Source organism: Crassostrea angulata, chromosome 4 (assembly GCF_025612915.1).
Source record: "Crassostrea angulata isolate pt1a10 chromosome 4, ASM2561291v2, whole genome shotgun sequence".
NCBI classification, from domain to species: domain Eukaryota; kingdom Metazoa; phylum Mollusca; class Bivalvia; order Ostreida; family Ostreidae; genus Magallana; species Magallana angulata.
In genome coordinates, this window is record NC_069114.1 from 35,854,577 (window position 1) to 35,878,814 (window position 24,238).

At 32.7% G+C, this 24,238-nt stretch overlaps 1 protein-coding gene across 1 annotated transcript; it reads right to left on the bottom strand.

Annotated features, from left to right (window-relative positions):
* Positions 1–310: 310 nt before the first annotated feature.
* Positions 311–23,902, bottom strand: LOC128181235 (fibrillin-2-like). The gene is made up of 71 exons (XM_052849549.1): positions 23,791–23,902; positions 23,525–23,641; positions 23,319–23,432; positions 23,084–23,200; positions 22,865–22,981; positions 22,594–22,707; positions 22,376–22,492; positions 22,144–22,260; positions 21,932–22,045; positions 21,712–21,825; positions 21,501–21,617; positions 21,290–21,403; positions 20,897–21,010; positions 20,663–20,779; positions 20,436–20,561; positions 19,941–20,054; positions 19,718–19,834; positions 19,464–19,580; positions 19,265–19,378; positions 18,962–19,078; positions 18,712–18,825; positions 18,502–18,618; positions 18,285–18,401; positions 18,069–18,182; positions 17,844–17,960; positions 17,512–17,628; positions 17,078–17,194; positions 16,874–16,987; positions 16,650–16,763; positions 16,437–16,553; positions 16,071–16,184; positions 15,842–15,958; positions 15,587–15,700; positions 15,361–15,474; positions 15,152–15,268; positions 14,882–14,998; positions 14,628–14,741; positions 13,763–13,876; positions 13,562–13,675; positions 13,348–13,461; positions 12,972–13,085; positions 12,759–12,881; positions 12,558–12,674; positions 12,273–12,389; positions 12,058–12,174; positions 11,647–11,763; positions 11,369–11,482; positions 11,134–11,247; positions 10,881–10,994; positions 10,598–10,711; positions 10,218–10,331; positions 9,912–10,025; positions 9,490–9,609; positions 9,127–9,240; positions 8,917–9,030; positions 8,704–8,817; positions 7,721–7,834; positions 7,377–7,490; positions 7,039–7,152; positions 6,294–6,410; positions 5,873–5,986; positions 5,594–5,710; positions 5,130–5,243; positions 4,885–4,998; positions 4,617–4,730; positions 4,123–4,236; positions 3,479–3,589; positions 2,899–3,012; positions 2,477–2,791; positions 784–1,092; positions 311–598 (listed from the first exon to the last, which is right to left on the bottom strand). Exons 2-71 carry the CDS (start codon positions 23,562–23,564, stop codon positions 435–437), a joined length of 8,448 nt encoding a protein of 2,815 aa, XP_052705509.1. The 5' UTR covers positions 23,565–23,641; positions 23,791–23,902; the 3' UTR covers positions 311–434.
* Positions 23,903–24,238: the final 336 nt, after the last annotated feature.

Below are 24,238 nucleotides of genomic sequence, written 5' to 3' on the forward strand. Positions count from 1 at the left end.
TCAAGTGAGGTTGCAATTGGTCAAGTGGTTCTGGAAAAGAAGTGTAGTTCACATACCACGTACGGACGAGTGGACAGACGGTCAGTCGGTTGTTAAGCAATATACACTCGGAAAACTTTACATTAACATTTAAGCTCATGTGAGATAAACCATGAAAAAACATGCCCTCAATCATTTGAACATTGAAATGAATTCACACGTATATTTATATATAATGCATTTATACTATCTTATTTACCAATATTCTTGCAATTACAAGTTTGGATATCTTTGACATTGCATCTTCCCAGTAAGATTAAAAAAAAAAACATTTGATAAAAATTACAAAAATAGTTTATTGCAAACAATGTAAAAATCACATAAAAAAAGAAAGAATAACAAAATAAATACTATACTACAAATCTGAAAGTTCAAACCTAAGATATATACAATTGTTATCTATTACACGTAAAAGTACATTGCTGTGAACGCTCGTCAAAACATGTGGATCCAGGACAATATCGAGCTTGTGGGGCCTCACGCGTGCACGTGATATATTTATTTTTATTGTAAGGATGTCTCACGCTCCTGTTGACCGGTACTCGTGAACAGATTTGGGCTGTAAGAGAAGCAAAACTCTCCAGTAAAATCATTGCCTTGGACAAACTGCAATGCTTAACTAGTTTTTATTAATAGATTTATTTATTCCTTTTTTTGTCATTGATCATTATATTGTTGAAGTTAAATACCAAAATATGTAAAAGATTTTCTGAAGTTAATAAAGTGATTATGTTATGTACTTACGTGGGATGATATAAATGTTCGTCTCATCATAATTTGGACCATTAGTACAACGAATTTTGGCTTGGTTCCATTCAACGTTAAACAAGAAGGTGGTATTCACTAACTGAGATCTAACACATTTTCTATCCTCATTTGTCACTTTAGAGCTGTAAAACTGAAACGGTCGAAATTCTGTGTCATTTGAAAGCATGACCTCAAATTTCAAGTCTCCATCTGGATATCCAGGGTTACCGGTGCAATTAAAATCAACATGGGATTCTCCGTACAGCTCTTCAATCTTTGTTAATTGGGGGGTGTTTCTTGGAGGAGCTAAAAAAAATCGCAACTGAGATATACATAAAGACAATGAACCGCAATGACGTAATTCTATGATAGTAAATGTACAGTCCTGTGCTACAAATCTGTTATAATCTACTACGATACTAAATGCATCATAACATAAAGAGCTCATACTTATTTAAACAATAAAATGCTTTCTTTGGTGTTTCATTCGGGATATGAAGGTAGTAACATTGCAGGAAAAATACATTAACGCGGGTTATGTAAATTTTTCTTACAATGATTGCTACCTTCATAACTCGCATGAATCATCAACGAAAGCGTTTTATTCTTCATATTAACATCTTTCTTTAAACTTATTAATAAATTGATTATAAAAAGTTAGTAAAATTCATTAAATAACTATTAACGTACATAAGTCCGTTAGCTAAAAGAAACAGCCAAATCGTCTCCTGTGAGACTTTGAGTCTGGCATCATCATGATTATTTCGTGCAGTCCGTGATTTATTTAGGTCGCTGTAGGTTCAGACCAATCGATGAACAGGGCGTCTAAATTTCAGTCCTGTCCCTTTTAGTCGCTGTAGATTTCGACCAATCGATAAATGGGGCGCGTAGATTTCAGTGTGGCTGTTTCTATAGAGCTATGAATTAACTATAACGTAAGAAATAGAGGAATTAAATTATACTTGGTAGATGTAAATATTACTTTATATTTGCATCTACATGTACTGAGTAGTTTCTCCTCTATTTCTTAGGAAAGCCATTTATGATTTATAGAAACTGACAGGGTTGAAATCTACACGAACCAGACCAAGACAAATTACAGACAGCCCGAAATATTCATGATAATGTTAAACTCGAATTCCAATATAAGACGACATTGCTATTTCTTTTATCTAACCTACTGATGTACATTGACATTGATTTAGTTATTTTTCACCTTTTTACGATTAATTCAATCATTTGTGTGTATATATATATATATATATATATATATATATATATATATATATATATATATATATATATATATATATATTATTTAATACGTGATCAAATCTTCCGTAAAGCCCGAAGGGTTTAGAATGCACCACTCTTTCTCCTATCAACGACATTTGCCTAAAGAAGGTTTTCTCGGGGTGTCAATTTCAGCTGTTAACCTCCAGAACAGGCACTATCTATTTTATCATATCGAATGTCTTTATTTTAAAGAACGCATAACTGACTTCTATAGGAATGATGTGAAATCTACAGTGATCCGGATTATAAACTGCGTCTTAACCAATCACACTTCAGTATATAACATGAAAGAATAATAAAAAAAATTACATGAAACTCATAGTTATCTTATAATAGGACACATAAACAAACCAGATGACACTAGAATACCATTTTCTTTAACTAAATTATTTACTTGTGACAATCGCTTCCATGTCCTGTGAGGTTTTTTGGTTTTGGTCAATCATACATGTATATAAGCCTTCATCCATGCAACGAAAAGAAGCAAACGTTATCTTCAAATTGATGTCATCGTCAGGCATCGTCGGCTCCACAACTACCCTTGCTTTGTGAAACCTTGATTGAGCAGTGCCATCAGGCAATACTCTAATAACCGGCACCTTATTTCGAGCCACAATCAAATTTTTCCACTCGGCAAGATTTTTGATGTCACACTGGATACTGACGTTTCTACTCGCTAACTGTTCCCTTGCGCTTGTCGTAAATATACCTACGAAACAAAATTAGAATTTTCATACGAAAATATGAATTAATGCATTATTATTACGATATTTAAATCGATGAATAAGTTTAAGATAAACCAAAAATTCTTGTTACCACTTTCGCAGTTTTGACCAAACCATGGATCGGAACACGTGCATTCGTAAGAACCAATAAGATTTCTGCATGTTCCGTCATTTAGACATGGGGAAAACAAACATTCGTCGACATCTGGAAATAATAATATTTACTAGAACAATGTATAATAAAAATTATAATAATTTCTAAAATTAGATTAAAATTTGATTTCTTGAAAATCAGATTAAAAATTTAAAACTGCAGAGGCAATTAAAATTTGATTTCTTGAAAATCAGATTAAAAATTTAAAACTGCAGAGGCAATCAGCGGTCACTATCATGTATTGTAATGGGTTGTGAACGCAAAGACAAAGGAATTGTGCAATGAAAGTAAACGATCATATTCAAAAGTTTTAAAGTTTTAACACTTTTTAATTCAAAACAAATCCTGGATACTCATAGTCTTTAAAATAGTGGTTTTTAAAGATATATATAATCAGATGAGTCATAAATTGACAATCAATTGAAAACGTTTAACCGATTACTATTGTTTAACCGAGTAACCGTAACATTTAACTGATTACCATTGTTTGAACCGAGTAACCGTAACCAATATTTACCTGTTTCACAGTGCTTGCCCGTCCATTGAGATTCACAGTCGCAGGTATAAGACCCAGGTGTGTTAACACATGCTCCATTCCTACATGGAACCCCTTCACATTCGTCAATATCTAATTAAAATTAAAAGAATTTAAAGGAAAAGGGTAAAAAGATTGAAATCTTGTGGAAAAAGGTTTAGCACCCTCTTATGGTGATGTTCCGGTTTTTCTTTAGTGTGAAGTTTTTAAAACAATGAATCATGTTTTCAATTAAATGCAATCTCTGCAACTTTAATGTTGTTATCTCAATAATTTTTCTTACAGCATTCCTTGCATGTAGAAATAAGTCAGTATATCATTTAGGATCATACTATAGACTCTAGAACAAATAAGCTGGTAAATACAATGATTTTATATGAAAAGTTTTTTTTACGAATTCAATTGCTGCAAATCGAACCATTTAAAAAAAAAATTCAACCGCAGATTTACCGGCTACTCAACACTTATTTTAAAGTAAAATGTTCAAAATACATTGAAATGAAAAAGAATTAAAACTTCAAAAAGAAAAAATTCTTCCACGTTGTGTACCAAAACTTTTTGAAAACATTTTATCAAAAAAGTATAACTAGTAAATGATACTGGGGGAAAAGTAATTAAAAGCAAACCTTCATCACAATGTTGACCCGTCCATCCTTCCTTACACTGGCACATGAAGGAACCTTCGTTGTTCTGACATTCTGCGCCATTTTTACATGGAGTATTCTTGCACTCATCAACATCTGTAAATTTCATAAGTCATTAATACTAAACACAAAACACTGAACAAAAAGGGGCAATAGCCTTTGTTGATGAATTGTTATTAACAGAATCACCCTTCAAATTTTAAGTTTACAGGAAAGAAACTTTCACTTGTGACGAGTTTATTCTACGTTTAACAATAGAGATGGTATTTCACGACGTTTAAGCTTATGTTTAAAATCTCAACAATTACTACTGCACCCAAAGGAATGGCTAAGGACGAGAACTATTCGCAAAACTTAATTCCTTCCACGCGCATAAAAGTTGGTTTCCAGTAATATTGCAGGAAGCACACTTGCAGTTACACGAAAAAGGTTAAAGCAGATTTATGACAAGATACTGGCGTTGTCTTAGAAATTACCTGTTTTGCATTGTGACCCCGACCAACCGGCGGAACACGAACATGTGTAAGAGCCTTCTGTGTTGGTACAAGATCCTCCATTTTCACAAGGATTGTTGTCGCACTCGTTTATATCTGAAATGCAATATAGACAAATGTATTACGATACCGGTATGCTTAACACTTTTAATTCCCATCACAAATCTTCTTGCTAATTCAAGTGAAGATAATCTTGAGGTTTTTTTGGAGAGATTTGATTCAAGATATCCTTCAAAACCCTCCTACAAACCTTTGTCACAGGTTTGAGACTCCCAGCCCGGCGTACATTGACATTTAAAGGAGCCCCTTGTGTTTTGACAGGTGCCCCCATTTTTGCAAGGTGAAGATAAGCACTCATTAACATCTGCAACGAAAATCAATATAAAGTATTTTATTAATTAATGTCATCTATAAGTAAAACATATATTAGAGAGACACAATGTACTAATAAAAAAACCCCAGCGAATGTTCAAAGATAAGAGAAGTGTGACATACCTTCTTTGCAATCTTGTCCCGTCCACCCTTCCTTACATTCACAGGTGTAAGAGCCAGCAGTGTTCATACAGGTACCATCATTAGCACAAGGCAGAGATAAACACTCATTTTTATCTAAAATATTATAACAAATCAAATTCAACTTAAAAGAACATATATATTATATTTCTATATTATCCAGCATTATACATTGTACTTAAAAAGTTTGTTACGGTCTATGAAAATATATATAGAGAGAGGTCAAAGATTAATTTTACTTCATACTGATATATTTTCATAGATAGACAGTAACAAACCGATAAAAAGTGTTTACATGTTCTGCAAGGACCAACCACTTAGTAAGTAAAATTGATATATTAAAGAAAGTAATACAATTGCGTTATGACCGCCAAGTTATCATCTACAATGTGCCCGTCAACAGATATTATTTCAATGACAGATTCTGTTTTAATTAATGTAGTTACCTTTTTCGCAATGTTTTCCTGTCCATCCAGAAGGGCATGCGCATCGATAGGAACCACGTGTATTAGAACATGCTCCATTGTTCATACATGGATTATTTTCAAGGCACTCGTTCACATCTACATGTACAGAAATTGAAAACTTTGAAATTTGAAATAATTATGCAAAACCCCAATTTTCCTTCTATTGTTAATGTCAAAAAATACGAGATGAAAAGTGTGCTTAATGCATAATGTGACTAACAAGTACAGATGTAAATTTATTATTAAAGAAAAATGTACCATTTTGACAGGTGGGTCCATCCCAACCCTCCTTGCAAATACACGTAAAGGATCCATCGTTGTTCATACACGTTCCACCATTTTCACATGGGAACTGGTTGCATTCGTTCACATCTATTTTTTAAAAATCAATATTTCTTAACGGTTTTCCGTGAACCTATTATTCATTTTGTCATGTGGTGACAAGGAAAATGATTCTAGCGTATATCTTATTTATAAGGAGACTGCATGGTCAACAAAATAGCCTTTAGATCTACCTTTAATAAACTATTAGATCTGTTTTGTTTAGCTATACACATTTAAAATGTAGAGAAAAATACTTAGTATTTTAGCTTTTAAATTTGAATGTTTTATTCAGAACTCTTTTTGTGAAGGAAATTTAAACAGTCTAAAATATGGCCACCCTTCTTAATAAACTTACCTTTCTCACAGTTTTGACCACCCCATCCTAAGATGCATTTACACTTGTACGACCCCTGTGTGTCCACGCACGTGCCACCGTTCTCACACAGACCTTCTATCAGGCATTCATTTTTATCTGCAAATAAAATACAAATGCAAACTTGGTGCAAACTTTCTTCAAAAGGACAAAAGTCAAAGAAATGGCTCGGGTTTGAATTTTTTTTTACCGGAAAAGGGTTTCGGATAAGAATTATTCAAATCAGATAAATAAGAATTTTTAGAATTAAACCTAAAATACTACTATATAAGTAAATAAGGTATGGTATTTTTCATTATTTAATAGATTGAAATTATTTTTGGATGAAAAAATTAATGATAAACTCACTCGGACATAAATAATACAGTAATATTCTAAAGCGACGAAACAAAAAAATGGGAGAAGCGTGAGTTATCATTTGACGGATGGTCATGAATATATACATTTATAATTTTTTATTTAACACATTTAAGGATCAAAAACTAAACATTTTACCATTTGAAATTCTTTTGTAAACTAAACTGTAGAGTCCAAAAATCCTGGGTAAATGTTTAGCTCGTTCTGACGAATTTTGGCATCCCATGATTTCATGGATGTACAAATATTATTTTGGCATGATGATCAATATTGGTCATAAAATCAACTCATGAAATGGTTTCACAATATATTTAAGACATTCTTTGTTAACAATAAAACACAGTTCTGTATGTTTTGTCACGGTACTTACTTTCAGAGCACTCGTTTCCTTCCCATCCATCAGTGCAGTTACAGGTGAATGAACCAGCGTTATTAATGCAGGTTCCACCATTAAAACACGGCGAGTTCAAACATTCATTCACATCTTTAAAAAGAATAACATAACCATTAAAAGTAAAGAACTGATTAAAACAAAGTATGTTTTATATTATAATATATAAAGCCTACCTGAAACATTAACGGATATATACTATATTCATATAAAACCTTATCTATGTGTATTTGTATCGAAGTCCAATTTTTCTATGTTCCTTTGCAATCATGAGCTGAATGAGTAGAAAATGAAAACAACAAGATAAATTATTTTACCTTTCTGGCAATTTTTGCCTTGCCAACCATCAGGGCAGTGGCAGTTATATGATCCCAGTGTATTGATACATGTCCCATTGTGTTCACACGGTGAATTTTCACATTCGTTTATATCTACATTAATCATAAAAATATAAAATTGTTATATAATTGCTTAATCTGATAATACAATATAATAATGCTATACCAAATATACTTTAGCCAGCAAAATATCATGTAATTATTATATCAAGAAAATGTTCATTTAAAAAAGCCTTAGGCTTCAAAAACGGCAAGCAAATTAAACGAACAAAACCATTTTCTGAAGAACTATGAAAGTGAATGGATTTTGAGCAAACACTTGCCTGTTTGGCAGTCCTGACCTCCCCATCCTTCCTTGCAATCACATTTGTACGACCCGTCAGTGTTGATGCAGACCCCTCCATTGTTACAAGGGTCATTGATACATTCGTTGACGTCTTAAAAAACAGGAAATCCAATGAGTTATGATAGATCGTTTACATCTATAAATATTTACATCTACCGAGTATGATTCCCCCTATTTCTTACGGAAATTTATAGTAAATCCATAACTCTATAGAAACAGCCAGACTGAAATCTACACGCCCCGTTTATCGAATGCGGGTTATGAGGATGGCGATCATTGCAGGAAAAAAATTACATAATCCGTCTAAGCGGTTTATGTATTTTTTTCTTCTTTCTCGCCACCTTCATATCCAGCATGAATCACCAAAGAAAGTATTTTAATGTTTAATTAATACGTCAAACAAGTACTGTAAACGTATTATATTTGGCGTGAACGATATTTGGCGGAAATCAGTTTTTGAACAAGGTGGCGTAGGTTTAAATAAGCGTATTCCTGAATGTGACTATTCTTATACAGAAATGTATGGCATTTAGCGATGTACTTGATTTAGCGGAAGTCGCATTCCGCCAAAAGCGCTGAGTAGAATACACAGCTAAATGTAGTACGTTTACAGTATATATCGGTAAGTTATATTCTGATTGTGTATGTATTATTTAGGTAATTTAGGTACAATTATTGTATTATAAGTATACCTACAAAGCATGTACATAGAATTGTTCAATCATTGTTCTACATGTTTTAAACATTAAAGAATCATTGCGTTAACAGTCACCACATGTACAAGTATACATATAAATATTTCACTATCAGTATTTTTGAACATTTTATAGTTTACCTTCAATATATATACGGTGTTTTATACAGCTAATACATAGTAAAGAGTGTATACATGTACATTAAATGCATGAATGTTGATCGTATATCCAAAATCCTGACAAAACAAAACATGTTTACATGTACCTTCAATACAGTCTTTGCCAGTCCAACCGTTATTGCAGTCACACTTGTAGGATCCTGGGTTATTGATGCATGTTCCATTGTTTTGACAGGGAAACGTTAAGCACTCATTTGTATCTGTAAAGATTGGAATTTGAAGAATAGTGTTTTCTATAGAGATACATGTAAGACAATGAACATAGTTTGTAACTTGGGTGATATAGGGAAAATCCATACCATTTTGACATTCAGCACCTTCCCATCCATCTTTGCAAACACAAGTAAACGACCCGTCATTATTGATACACATGCCGCCATTTTGACATGGAAAATTATCGCATTCATTGCGATCTAGAAGTAAAATCAAAACATGATAAAACATCTACATATAAAACAACAATTAATATCAACAATATATCATATTCTTTTAATTCTCAGTTCATTTACCTTCTTTGCAGTCTTCTCCATGCCACCCTTCCGTGCATGCGCAATGGTATGATCCTTGGTTATTGATACAAGTTCCATTGTGTTGACAAGGACTGTTTTCACATTCATCTACATCTGTAAAAAATTTTGATTCCTGTCTAAAACATATATTAGATGGAAAACCACAAATAGGCTTAAAATAGCAACCTTTCACTTTAAAAACCAATGCTCTATCGACTGAATAAAAGTCTAATCCACTTGCACATGCTTGTAGGACCGTGGCAGTACTATGTCTGTATTATATTTATGATATGCTTTTATAAAATGATAAACCTTTATATTAATTATTTGAATGAAGTATAAAGCTTCTCTCCTGTGATCTACCTGACTCGCAATCCGTTATATGACTTGTCCACCCCTTGGTACAATTGCAGTAATATGAACCCTCAGAGTTTATACAGGTACCGCCATTTTGACATGGGGAGTTGTCACATTCGTTTACATCTGTGGAATTAATAAAAAATTATCAAAACTATTAAATAACTTTAAAATATAAAGCCAAAAATTAATTTATTTATTCCCAAAAATTCAAAATATAATGAGACAGGCAGGTATTTTATTACAAGATATACAATGGGGAATAACTCATTTCTAATATTTTAACAAGAAGTTAGTTAGAGTTATTTCCCTTTTTTAATGTGTCAATAAAATCTGTCAATGCGACAACATTTGAGATCTAATCAGCGAATCTTAAAAACCAATTCATCCATTCTTATTTTGACAAACTTGATTGAAAATCATTATACCTGATTCACAATTATCGCCTGCCCATCCAACCATACAATCACAGTCATACGATCCCTGATTATTAATGCAGGTGCCGTTGTTTTGACAAGGCTCTTCGTCACATTCGTTTACATCTGTACAAAAGAGTTTTAAAGTGGGAGCTTGAGTAAATTACAAAATTCTAAAATTTTGATTACAGCTATAATCTTATTTATAAATATAATTTTTTTTAGTCAGATATGTTCATGAACTTCTTTTATAGACGATCTAAAATTGTGATATTTAGATTAATCAAATGGTCTCTTAATATGCTAGGTAGCAATTACCTTCTTCACAGTTGTATCCTTGCCAGCCCTTTGTACAGATACATGCATAGGAGCCATCACTATTGACACACGATCCCTTGTTATGACAGGGAGAGTTCTCACACTCATTCACATCTGTAGCACAAGAAAAATTCTTCTGAATTTGTAGTTAATTAATTTTGAAATCTATTATAAATACCAAAATCCTTTATATTGTTCAATTTCTGTTGGTAATTTTATGATAACGACAATTCATCCTCCAAAACCAGGCTATTTTCACATTAATTCAGTAGCATGTGAATTCATTCCTTATTCATAATTAAAGTACAACAACTGAAGTAAAGTAATTGAATAATGTGCAATAAGGAAATTAGAGAACTTTGGTTCATTCAATAGCGCACCTGTTTTACAGTCCTTATCTTTCCAGCCCGCCGTACAGTCACATTTGTACGATCCCTCATTGTTTAAACAAGTACCATTGTGCTGACATGGGAATTCTGTACATTCATTAGTGTCTGAAACAATCAAATGATCAAAACTCATCTATCTAGATCGATCGATCAATGAATCGTATAAATTGTGTAAAAAATCATTTTTACTTCGTGGAAAATAGAACATGTAAGCTAAATCAAAACCAGTGTTACTTTATCCTAGAGCTAAAATTGAAGTAAAAGTTCAAAGTACCTTCTTCACAATTATACCCTTCCCAGCCAGCTGCGCATGTGCAAATGTACGATCCGGCGTTGTTAATACAAGTCCCGTTATTATGACAAGGAGAAGCATCACATTCATTGACATCTGAAAGGGGTAATTTTATAAAATCAAACTTGCAATTAATAAAGAATTATTGCAAATAGTCTGTATATTTACACATTTTACTTATTTATAAGCTAACGTTTATGTACATGGATATCGCGAGGGCATGTGTTACACTTACCAGTTTTGCAGTCCGGGTTTTTCCACCCCTCTGTGCAGTCACAAGTGTAGGATCCCAAATTATTTATGCATGTACCGTTATTTGCACATGGTGATGATTCACATTCATTGACGTCTAAATAAATCAAATGTTCAAAGGTCAAGTTAACTGAACCAGTATAAACGATTAATGGTGCACATCTTTACAGTGTAAAGTTCCTTGCTAAATAAATTTGATATTTTTTTTGCATCCTTACCTTTTTCACAGTTTTGTCCTTGCCATCCGTCCGTGCAATTACAGAAATATGATCCTTCATTATTATAACATGTTCCCTCATGCTTGCAGGGAGAGTTGATACATTCATCCACATCTATTCAGATAAATATAAGTCCTATAAGCCACTCACATATAAAGTTTAAAAGGTTTACAGGCATAAAAATCCACGTGAAAAAGGATTTACACAATAGAGGACACCAATAGTATCAACTTAAGTTCATGTTAGCAGTTGCAAGTTAAAAGAAATTTTCTACTTACCAGTTTGACAATCATGCCCCGTCCATCCTGCAGTGCATTCGCATTCATAAGAACCTTCGTTGTTTAGGCATGTTCCATTGTGTTTACATGGCTGGTTATGCAAACATTCATTGAAATCTAAAAAAGGAAAATGAAATATTAGTCTTTAAAATTTTAAATATACTTTCAAAGCAATACCGGTATTTTTCGTTTGTCCATTAATTTTCGTGGATTTTTTGTTTGATATCCCTTCACCCGCGAATTAAAATAAGCAAGAGAATAACACAGTCTGTAATCATTAGGTGGTATACAATCAGGTCTATGAAATGAAATCCTTGGGAGTCTATAATGAAAGACAGACAATTCACCAATTTAAATTGAAATTACTCCTTAGTTGTCTTTAATATTTATTTTGCACAGCGGACAACTTACCTATGTCACAGTGCTTTCCTTCCCAACCGGCCGAACAACTACAGTGATAGGAACCCTCATTATTGACACAAGTTCCATTATTTTGACATGGTTCCTTCACAAAACATTCATTCACATCTGTTAAAAGAAAATAAACAACACGAATGATGCATGTTATAACATATGACTAAAATAGCATCTAGTCTTCAACGATCAAATTAGCATTTTTAACAAACCTTTATCACAATGTTGTCCCTGCCAGCCCACAGTGCAAACACAACCATAAGAACCCTGGGTATTAACACATGTTCCGTTGTTTTCACATGGACCATTTTCTTCACATTCGTCGATATCTAGATATCAATGAATTATGACTGCTAAGAAGCAGGAATATTTTGCTAATTTTGGAAACTTATTCGATTTAAAAAGTTAATTTTATGCAATAGATAATAATAAAATTAATGTTTTAAATTCCCTTAATTCAAATATAAGTATTTAGAATACTCTTAAAAAGTATCTACCGGTTTGACAATTTTTGCCTCTCCAGCCCTCGACACAATCGCAATTATAAGAACCATCATTGTTGACACAGGTGGCATTATTTTCACAAGGGTACTTCACGAGACATTCATTAATATCTAAAAAGATCAAAATAAAAATCTGAAGTAGATAGAGACATAATCACGAAACGGCAGTTGTAAGTTGAATGACCAAACACTCACCATTTTCACAGTTATGACTTTGCCAGCCTTCCGTACAATCGCATTGGTATGAACCCAGCGTGTTAATACACGTGCCGTTATTTTCACATGGGGATCCCGCTGGAGATTCGCATTCCAATTTATCTAAATTGCATCAACGGAATTTTTTTATATGTAGTCATAATATGATATGGCCTTGGACTATTGAGATTTTATCTAAATCATTGTCATTACCTATTTCGCATACATCTCCCATCCACCCTTCCAAACATTCACAAGAATACGATCCAACATTATTAACACATGTTCCATTGTTTTGACATGGGGATGAAGTACATTCATCATTATCTGTAAACGAGTATTGTTATTAAAATGCAGGAAAAAAAACCGCTTCATTTTAATACAATATTATAACAATATAATGGTATATAAAATTAATTCTCTAAATTAAGGTACTGATAAAGTCTAAAATTATTATGTCCATCAAACAATTCGATAATTAAAGTCACCTTAAACCGTTATAGAAAGTATAAAAATGTATAATAAGGGTACTTTTCTTTCTAGTTTGCTTTATTTAATGGGATAAGAACGACCTATATTTTGTGTATACCTCCATCGCAATGTTTTCCTTGCCAGCCTTCTGTACAGTCACAGAAATAGGAGCCGTCATCATTATAGCATGTACCATTATTTTTGCAGGGAAAGGTTAGACATTCATTAACATCTAAAAATAAATACAATTACATGCATACAACATTCCTTTAAATTTGGAATTCAATTTTCTTTTATTTGACTGATTTCTTTTTAAACGTTGCAGTCCATACCTTTGTCGCAATTCAAATCAGTCCATCCTCTTTTGCATACACAGGTGTATGACCCTTTATTGTTGATGCATGTTCCATTGTTGGCACAAGGTGTAGATCGACATTCGTCGACATCTAGCAACAGAATGAATAAGGCATGATATCATCTTTGCATATGATAACATCCTTGCATAATTAGCATTACCAAAACAACCGACTTACCAATATGGCAATCTTGTCCTTGCCAACCTGTCTCACATTCACATGTGTATGATCCAAGCGAGTTGATGCAAGTCCCATTGTTTTGGCATGGGAATAGATCACATTCATTCACATCTGTTCCAAAAAAAGTTTTATATAAATTTTCTAAAAACCTTTTTTTTAATATTTAAACAGGTATACAAATGTTTCATCATTAGATTTTCTTTCCTCAGAAATACAAAAACACCAGACTAGCAAGACTTTTGCAAAACGATACATTTAATAAAAATTAAGACACAGGATCGTAATTTCTTTTTTGTGAATGAGTTACATATAAACAAACCAGTTTCACAATCATATCCTGTCCATCCGGCTGAACAATCACAGGAGTATGAACCATCGTTGTTAATGCAAGTACCATTGTTTTGGCATGGAGACACTTCACATTCATTTTTATCTACAAAAACGTTCAAATCAAGTGATATAAACCTTTAAATGTATCTGTCTACAAATGTTTCAAACAGCAAAGCGTCGACTGATATTTGAATCGTTATAATTTAAGCGTACCTATTTCGCAGTGTTGTCCAAGCCATCCATCTTGGCAATCACAGACATATGATCCATCGTTGTTATAGCAAGTCCCATTGTTTTGGCATGGGAATAGATCACATTCATTCACATCTGTTCCAAAAAAGGTTTTATATCAATTTTCTTAAACTTTTTTTCATTTTTAAACAGATATACAAATGTTTCATCATTAGATTTTCTTTCCTCAGAAATACAAAAACACCAGACTAGCAAGACTTTTGCAAAACGATACATTTAATAAAAATTAAGACACAGGATCGTAATTTCTTTTTTGTGAATGAGTTACATATGAACAAACCAGTTTCACAGTCATGTCCTGTCCATCCGGCTGAACAATCACAGGAGTATGAACCATCGTTGTTAATGCAAGTACCATTGTTTTGGCATGGAGACACTTCACATTCATTTTTATCTACAAAAACGTTCAAATCAAGTGATAAAAACCTTTAAATGTATCTGTCTATAAATGTTTCAAACAGCAAAATATCCACATGTATATTTTCCAACATAAAAGCGTCGACTGATATTTGAATCGTTGTAATTTAAGCGTACCTAATTCGCAGTGTTGTCCAAGCCATCCATCTTGGCAATCACAGACATATGACCCATCGTTGTTATAGCAAGTACCGTTGTTTCTGCAAGGCCGAACTTCTTCACATTCGTCAACGTCTAATATAAAAGAATTGTATATTAATTAGTTATTATAATAGTCTAATATTGTATATAACAACAACTTTTTTGCTTATACAGTAATTCAATTTTATATTCGAGGTAACAAAAAAACCCATCAGAATTTGTGAACGATATGTGTTTGATAAAGACCTGTTCCACAATGTTGATCAATCCATCCGTTCTCGCAAGTACACGTATAAGATCCTTCGCTATTGGTGCAAGTTCCATTGTTTTGACAGGGTTGGTAAACAACACATTCATTAACATCTAAAAAAAATAACATTTAAGTTTCATTATCATTATAAAAATTTTAAGCAAGATCAAACTTTACACTAACCCTGTCTAGAAGCCGGGTTTACCTTTCTCACAATCATGACTTTCCCAACCATTCTCACAGCTACATGTGTATGATCCGTTGTTATTTATACAAGTACCATTATTTTGACAAGGCAAATCTAAACATTCATTTCGATCTACAAAAAAAAAATCATTATTTAAGATATGTACAATACAATGACATTCACTAGATATGAATATCTTTATACATGTATACAAAACAAAGAGGGATGTGAAACATTCGAATACCTTGCTCACAGTCCTTATCCTGCCAACCAGCTTCACAATTACATTGATAGGAACCGATACTATTGATACAAGTGCCATTATTCTGACAGGGAGATAGGAGACACTCATTCTTATCTACAAAAACAGTACATTTATCATTCTCATTGCTTAAATTCATTTTCAAAACAATTTTTTTTATTTCAATGAAACACAGGAGAAAAAAAATGAATTCTAATGATTATAGTTTTATCTATACTATTTTAAAGTTAATGTTACCTTCGTCGCAATTTTGATCCTGCCAGCCCTCTGTACAATGACAAATAAAGGACCCATCGTTGTTTATACACGTGCCATTATTTTGACAAGGTTGGTATCTTGTACACTCATCAATATCTAAATTTAAAACAAAAACGTTAGCCGTTATGAACATTTATTCATAGTTAATCTTAATATCAAATAAAATTGTTATTTATAATAACAAAAGCGTTTGATTCAAAACATTTACCCTTTTCACAGTTTTGATCTTCCCATCCATCAATACATTTGCAAGCGTACGATCCCAGAGAATTTTCACATGTACCATTATTTTGGCACGGATTGATATTACATTCATTTGTATCTAAAATATAAACAATATTGGTATGTTTTGCGAAGATCCAACATAAGATATGCAGAGGATCAATAAAAAAAAATGTCAAATATAACTTTTAATCAATCTAGCAAATCTTTTTTAGCAGTCAATTTAGAAATTAGATGAAGTGAATGAATATAAAATTACAAATTTGAATTTTTCATTTGAAAACTTTTTAAAAAGTACTATTAGTAAACATAAATTAAGTAAGTTTTTTTTTAATTTATTTAAGTTAGGCACCTGTTTCACAGTTATGGCCTTGCCATCCTTCCACACAACTGCATACATATGATCCTTCAGTGTTAGAGCAAGTTCCATTGTTTTGACAAAGGGCTTCATCTTCACATTCATTGACATCTAAGAAATTATAATAAATAAAAGTGTATGAATTTAACAATATTATTAAAATGAAAACACATTATGAAAAACAGAACCGATTCCTCTTTTACCAACCTTTATCACAGTCTTGACTGGCCCACCCTTCCGTACAGTTACAGTAATAAGATCCTTCTGTATTGTGACAGCTACCATTGTTTTGACAAGGGGAAGCCTGGCACTCGTCTGTATCTAATAAAAGATATTAAATCATCTTATACAAACCTTAACATCATTGTAGACGATAAAACAGTTTTTGTTATCCTTATTCTTATAATAGCTTCTTATTTAGCGTAACTTACCTTTCTCACAATCATAACCATGCCAACCAGGTGCACAGTCACATTCATAAGAACCCAAGTTGTTGAAGCATGTTCCATTATTAAGGCAAGGTTCTTTTTCACATTCGTCCGCATCTGTATCAAAAGTGATAAGTTTAATTTAATTCATTTACAGTGAGAGAGAGAGAGAGAGAGAGAGAGAGAGAGAGGGGGACTAATACTTACCATTATTACAATGTTTCCCGAGCCAACTCTCAGTACACAGACAGACATAGGATCCATTATTGTTCACACAGGTACCATTATTCTTGCACAAATCTTCAGTCAAACATTCATTTACATCTAAAAGTAAGAGCCAGTGGAATGAAATTAAATAAAATATATTTTATTGATCTAAGACATCCAAAAAATACATGTTATTCATCGATGTCCTCATTTTTCAAAGACTGCAAGATATATATATATATATATATATATATATATAATTTTGTGACTTTATAAAATCATAATTCAAAGGATAAAAACAAATAATGAAAGTATGAATTAAATGTTTATAAATATTATTTATAAAACTGAGCATAATTGGTAAAGATAAAATGGTAGATAATTCACTTCAATCAATTTTTTTCATTGTAGTATAAAGCTAATATTTGTCTTGCCTTCCTGACAATGGTGTCCTGTCCATCCTCTCCGACATTTACATTCATAAGACCCTCTGTTGTTTATACATGTTCCGTTGTTTTCACAGGGTTCAAATAAATCGCACTCGTTTTTATCTGAATCAAATTTATAAAGTATGAAATCGTCTTCTTTAACACTTAACCATTAACGTCAATGTTATCACAATGTACGTTTAAAGAAGTTAGAGCGTTGATTTTAATTAATACGAGAGAGAGAGAGAGAGCAATTATTCACTGGATTTTTTAAAAACAGTTGTTTTTCAATTAAATTATCTGAACCACGAAATTAATGTAGTTCAGTCTTTTCGTACCATGTCCGCAATCCTGACCCTGCCAGCCATTGGTGCACTGACATTCATAGGATCCGACATTGTTGACGCATGTTCCGTTGTTCTTGCATGGATCAAGGACTGTGCATTCATCGAAATCTGTCAAATTATATAAATATATATTTGTATTACTCATGATGGTCTGATCATGATAACCGATGAAGAGAATAAATAAATGCCAATAACAAAAGAAAACAAAATTCTCACCGTCATTGCAGTCCTTGTTTTGCCAGCCGTCGGTGCAGTTGCAATGGTATGAACCATCTTCGTTGATGCAAGTTCCATTATTGTTACAAGGGTCAAACATGCATTCGTCCACGTCTAAAATTGAAATTTAAAATTGAATTTGAAAAACTGCAGTACAATTGAATAAAAAGTTTTAAACACCATGATGTATAACTGAAAATGATGATATTTCATTACCCCTCTCACAGTGAACACCTTCCCAACCTTTCTTGCAATAGCAAGAGTAGGAACCTTGGTTGTTTATACACGTCCCATTATGCTGACAAGGGGAATAACGGTCACACTCGTCGATATCTTAAATATAAAACAACATTATAAGTACGTTGTATAGAGTGTAGCCCTTTTTTGCAAAACAACAACATTTGGTCAAACCTTTTTAAAGAATTTTACCAACCTTCTGTACAGTCTTCATCCTCCCACCCATCAGTGCAGCTGCACGAGTAAGAACCGATATTGTTAATGCATGTGCCATTGTTTTGACATGGAGGGTTATCGCTACACTCATCTACATCTAAGAACGAAGAAATACAATTCTAAATATTCTATAAATACCTGTATTTCAGTCATGAAATATGATTTTGAAAATTAACATTTATATTCTTACCATCAATACAGTCTTGATTCTGCCAGCCGCGAGTACAGTTACAAACATACGACCCAACTGTATTGATACATGTCCCATTGTTTTGACATGGAAACATTTTGCATTCATCGTCATCTAAAAGTTGATGAAAATACAGATTTATTCTTTAAATGGCCAACTCAAAGTATAAACTCCATAGTTTTGCAAATAACAGTCATTTCAAACGATTAAAAAACCAAAAAACTTTGGAAAAAATACTTCTGAAGAGTACCTTTCTCACAATGATCTCCTAACCATCCATTATCGCACAAACATTCATAAGATCCATAATTATTGATACAAGTTCCGTTGTTTTCACATGGTGCTTGAATTATGCATTCATCCACATCTGTAATAATTTCAAGATATGATCATTTACAAATGACATATTTTATTTTGCCCGGACTCTCTTGGTCAAAACAGGCTTGTTTATAAATGTATTCCTCAATGCCTTTATAACTTGGCCTATCTTTGTTGCAAAATCAAATTATCGGACACACTTAAATTTGTCATTAACATGAATATTGTTACTTACCGTCTCCACAATGATGACCCTGAAATCCGTTCATACATTCACACTGATATGAACCGTTGTTGTTGTGGCACGTCCCATTATTTTCACAAGGTTCTATCGTACATTCATCTATATCTGCAATTGCAAGGTAGACATTGTTAATGGTACTATGATGCTAAATTTGAAGCTAACAAAATAATAACTCGGAAAGCTCTTCTACCTGTTTGACAGTTTTTGCCTTGCCACCCTGATTGGCAATCACAAATGTAAGATCCAAACGTATTGCTACAATTTCCATTGTTCTGGCATGGTTCGGTAACATTACACTCATCAATATCTATTTTAAAAAATGAAGAAAACTACAATTGTATTCTTTGATTAAAAAAATGATACTTGAGATTGAATTACATTTAAATAATATCGGTAAGATTACTTGATTCACTGATATATTTTTAAAAAAATAAACAAACAAACCAAGTTCGCAATGTTGTCCTTGCCAGCCTTCCGTACACCGGCATGCGTATGATCCATTAGTGTTCAAACAACTTCCTCCATTTTCACATACACCGATGAGCTGGCATTCATTGGCATCTTAACAAAATAGATTAACATTAAACGTAGCAAAAGGACACTAGACTTGAATAAGATATTACTAGCCATGGATGAAACAATGTAATAAAATGGAATAGAATCGAACCTTCCGTGCAATTTTGCCCTTGCCATCCGTCGTCACAATCACAAAAGTATGAGCCATTTGTGTTCAAACAAAATCCGTGTTCGCATGGTGAATATAGATCACATTCGTTCTCATCTACATAAAATAATAACAAAAGATGAACTATACCTTCAACTAAATATATCCCTAAAAGGCAAAGGTTTTCATTACTATGTTATGTTAATGAACTGCGAACCCTGGATTAGAATAAAGACGGTTAGATCGATATTAAAGGGGTGGAAGATTTAATTGGGATTATATAACGTTTTGATTATAATGTTAAATAGAGGATGTATGTAAATGGTTCGGATAAATAGTCGTATACCTTTTGAATAATTCCAGAGTCTGGAAAATAAACTTAACGCCTCATTACACAGACGAATATGAATATATATTGGAAAATAACAAATACCACATATCAAGTAAACAGATTTTTAACAACTTGGATGTATTATTAATAGACATAAAAAATCAAACCTGTTTGACAGAGGTTTCCTTCCCATCCCTTCAAACAAATACATTTAAATGACCCATCGTTGTTAATGCATGTTCCATTATTCTGGCAAGGGGACTCAGATTCTAAACCACTGCACTCGTTGATGTCTAGAAAAATCATTTTAAGCAATTTTGCAATCAAACAGAAGAGTTGTTTAAAGACAAAAATGTAACATTATCATTATCTGATATTTTTATAAATTTGTTACCTTTTTCACAATTGTTTCCTTGCCAACCCACAGTACAATTGCAGTAGTATGATCCATTCGTGTTGATGCAAGTACCATTGTTAACACATGGAGAGTATGCACTACATTCATCGATATCTAAGTTGAAACAAAAGGAAAAGGGTTAGGAGCTACATTGTATTCTTAGGAAATGAAAATACAATAATATTAATGTTTATTATTAATTGGTCTGCAACTAGGATTTAATTTGAAAACCTTCTTTGCAGTCTTCGTTTTGCCACCCTTCACTACAATTACACGTATACGACCCCAAACTGTTGATACAGGTCCCGTTGTTCTCACACGGAAATGAATTACATTCATTCACATCTACAAAGATAAACAACTATAGTATTAATCAATAAATATGATTAATGACACATGATATAAACATAAAAAAGTGAAAAGTTTTGTTATTTTTGTTTTGGAGTTTAACGTTTGACTGATATCAGCATGTGACGTCCAGCAGTTGAAACTTATCCAAGTTTAAAAACCATAACTCACACAGATTGACATGAATGTGTAGCAATAGAAAGAAAAATAGATTTATTTTTAACGAATGAATTGTATGTTTGCAGGAGATGATGATATTATGATGCTTGTTCTGACCTTCCTTGCAATCTTTGTTTTGCCACCCTTTGGAACAATTGCAAACGTAGGATCCGAGGGTATTTATACATGTTCCGTTGTTTAAACACGGAAATAAATCGCATTCTTCGCGATCTACCGAAAAAGAGAAAAGAATTGTTGTTAAAGTACAATTATTATTCTTAATTCAAATGGGGTTGAAATTTTCTTTTATCCAAAAAAAGAAATTTACCGATTTCACAATCGTGTCCCTGCCAACCTTCCTTGCAATCACAATAATATGATCCGTTGTTATTCACACAAGTTCCATTGTTTTGGCACGGAAAATGTATATCACACTCATTTATATCTGTGAAAGAATCAACAAAGCAATTATAATTTGAAAATCACAATAGCATTGGTAAAAGAGAAGCGATTAGAGTAATTTTTCAATTTTTTATAACCTTCGATGCAATTCTTATTCTTCCATCCATCTGTGCAGTTACATGTGTATGATCCATTGTTGTTCACACATGTTCCATTATTTTCACAAGGATTAAAATCACATTCATTGACATCTGAGGAAAGAAATTAACAATGAATTAAAATACGCTCCCATTTTCAATAATTATAAGTTATAACTTTGAATTTTTAATTTAAAAAAAATGCAATTTTGTATCTTACCATCCTCACAATGTTGTCCTTTCCAACCATCTATACACTCACAAACATATGATCCATTGTTATTGATACAAGTTCCATTGTTATTGCAGGGTCCAAAATCACATTCATTGACATCTACAACATAGACAGTAGCACACATATATCTAATGATTACATTTCTTTGACAATGTGCTTTGCTTGACAAAAATTACGGGCAACAATTTGACCTTTACCTCTGTCACAATGTTGATCCTGCCAACCATCTATACAGTCACATTGATAAGATCCATTGTTGTTCAGACACGTTGCATTGTTTCTGCATGGACTGAATACTTCGCATTCGTCAACATCTGAAATGATCATTAGAATACTCATTTGAATAGCTCCTTACATCTTTTCCTATATTAATACGACGTCTCACTGCAGGTATCCTTGTAATAAATACATTATTGTGTTAATCATTACCATATTTGCAATCATGTCCCTGCCATCCTTCTGTGCAGTTACAAACATAGGATCCATTATTGTTGATACACGTAGCATTGTTTCTACAGGGACTGTAAGCGTCACATTCATTGACATCTGTTTAAAAAACACCGTTCATTTAATTAATGGATTTTCTTATGATGTTCAAACCATGGACAGTTATTAGTGTAACATTTAAACTTATTTATTGTTACTACCTTCATTGCAGTTTTTGTCTGCCCAACCGTCTGTGCAATTGCATGTGTATGACCCTTCACTATTTATGCAGGTTCCGTTGTTGTCACAGGGTGTAAAGTCACACTCATTGATATCTATAAGGAATTTTAACAGGTACAATAGTATTATTTTAAATATTGTTTTCTAAAAGAACATACCATACAACAAATTAGCACGGAATTAAATTAAAATTTAACTTTAAAAACAAATTAGAAAAAAGCTTCATTATTTTCGCAGTCAAGATATTTCTACCCGTATCACAATGTTGTCCCTCCCAGCCTTTTAAGCAGTCACATTCGTAGGATCCGTTGTTATTGAGACACGATGCATTATTATGACAAGGCTTAAATATTTGACATTCATCAACATCTGAAACAATAAACAGGTATTTCAACCAACAATATCAAAAAAATTACATGGTCAGTTAGAGACATAACAATATCTGAAAATAATTTGAATATTGCTCTGTACCTTCTTCACAATCATGTCCTTGCCAGCCCTTCGTACAATTGCAAACATATGAGCCATTGTTGTTGATACAAATTCCATCGTGTTGGCATGGCTTTAATATGTAACATTCGTTCTCATCTGAAAAGAGAAAATTAACATCAATTAAAGAAACATTTCGTAGCAGTTCAATTGTATATATAATTGGAAATCAATACAAATGTGATCGAGGTAAACTTTTAAAATTCCGTTTAATTACCATCTACACAATCTTTGTTGCCCCATCCCAATGTACAGTTACATTCATAAGACCCTTGTGTGTTGATACAGGTTCCATTATTGAAACATGGCTGAAACTCGCATTCATCAATATCTGAAAAAAATTATAAAGAATAAAAGAAATGTATGAAGATAATAAACAATTTATCACTGATATACGCGTTTAAACGAATATTGTATACAAACCTCTGTCACAGTGTTGACCAGTCCACCCCTCCTTACACATACATTGGTAAGAACCTTTTATGTTGATGCATGTTCCATTGTTTTCACAAAGATTCAACACTTCACATTCGTCGACATCTTTTAAAAACAGCAACCGAAAGAATTATCAGAGAAATGTCTTTTTATCTATTTAGGTGATGGTATGAAACTAAATACATGTAAACCTATATAAGTACAGATGTAGAGTTACTCTGAAATAAAAAGAACTATTAATTTCACTTTTTTACCTTTTTCACAATCATGCCCCTCCCATCCTTCTGTACAGTTACAGCTGTATGATCCATTCGTATTCAAACATGTTGCATTATTGAAACAAGGCTGATATCGGGTACACTCATCAACATCTACAAATATAATAAATAAATCAATTCAAATTAACGATTTCATTTTGATTTGAAAAACTACAAGTTTATCTCTGTGCGTTAATATAAGAAAGAATGACATTTTGACGGATATAGATATTAATAGAAACATATACCATCCAAACAGTCCTGATTTTCAAAGCCTTTAGTGCAGTTACAAAAGTAGGATCCATCATTATTGATACATGTTCCGTTGTTTTTGCACGGGTATTGGTTACATTCATTCACATCTAGAAAATATTGAGGTTGTATAAGTGAATATCAACAGATCATAGAGATACAAAAACCTTTATCAAAGTACAAAATAAGTAAA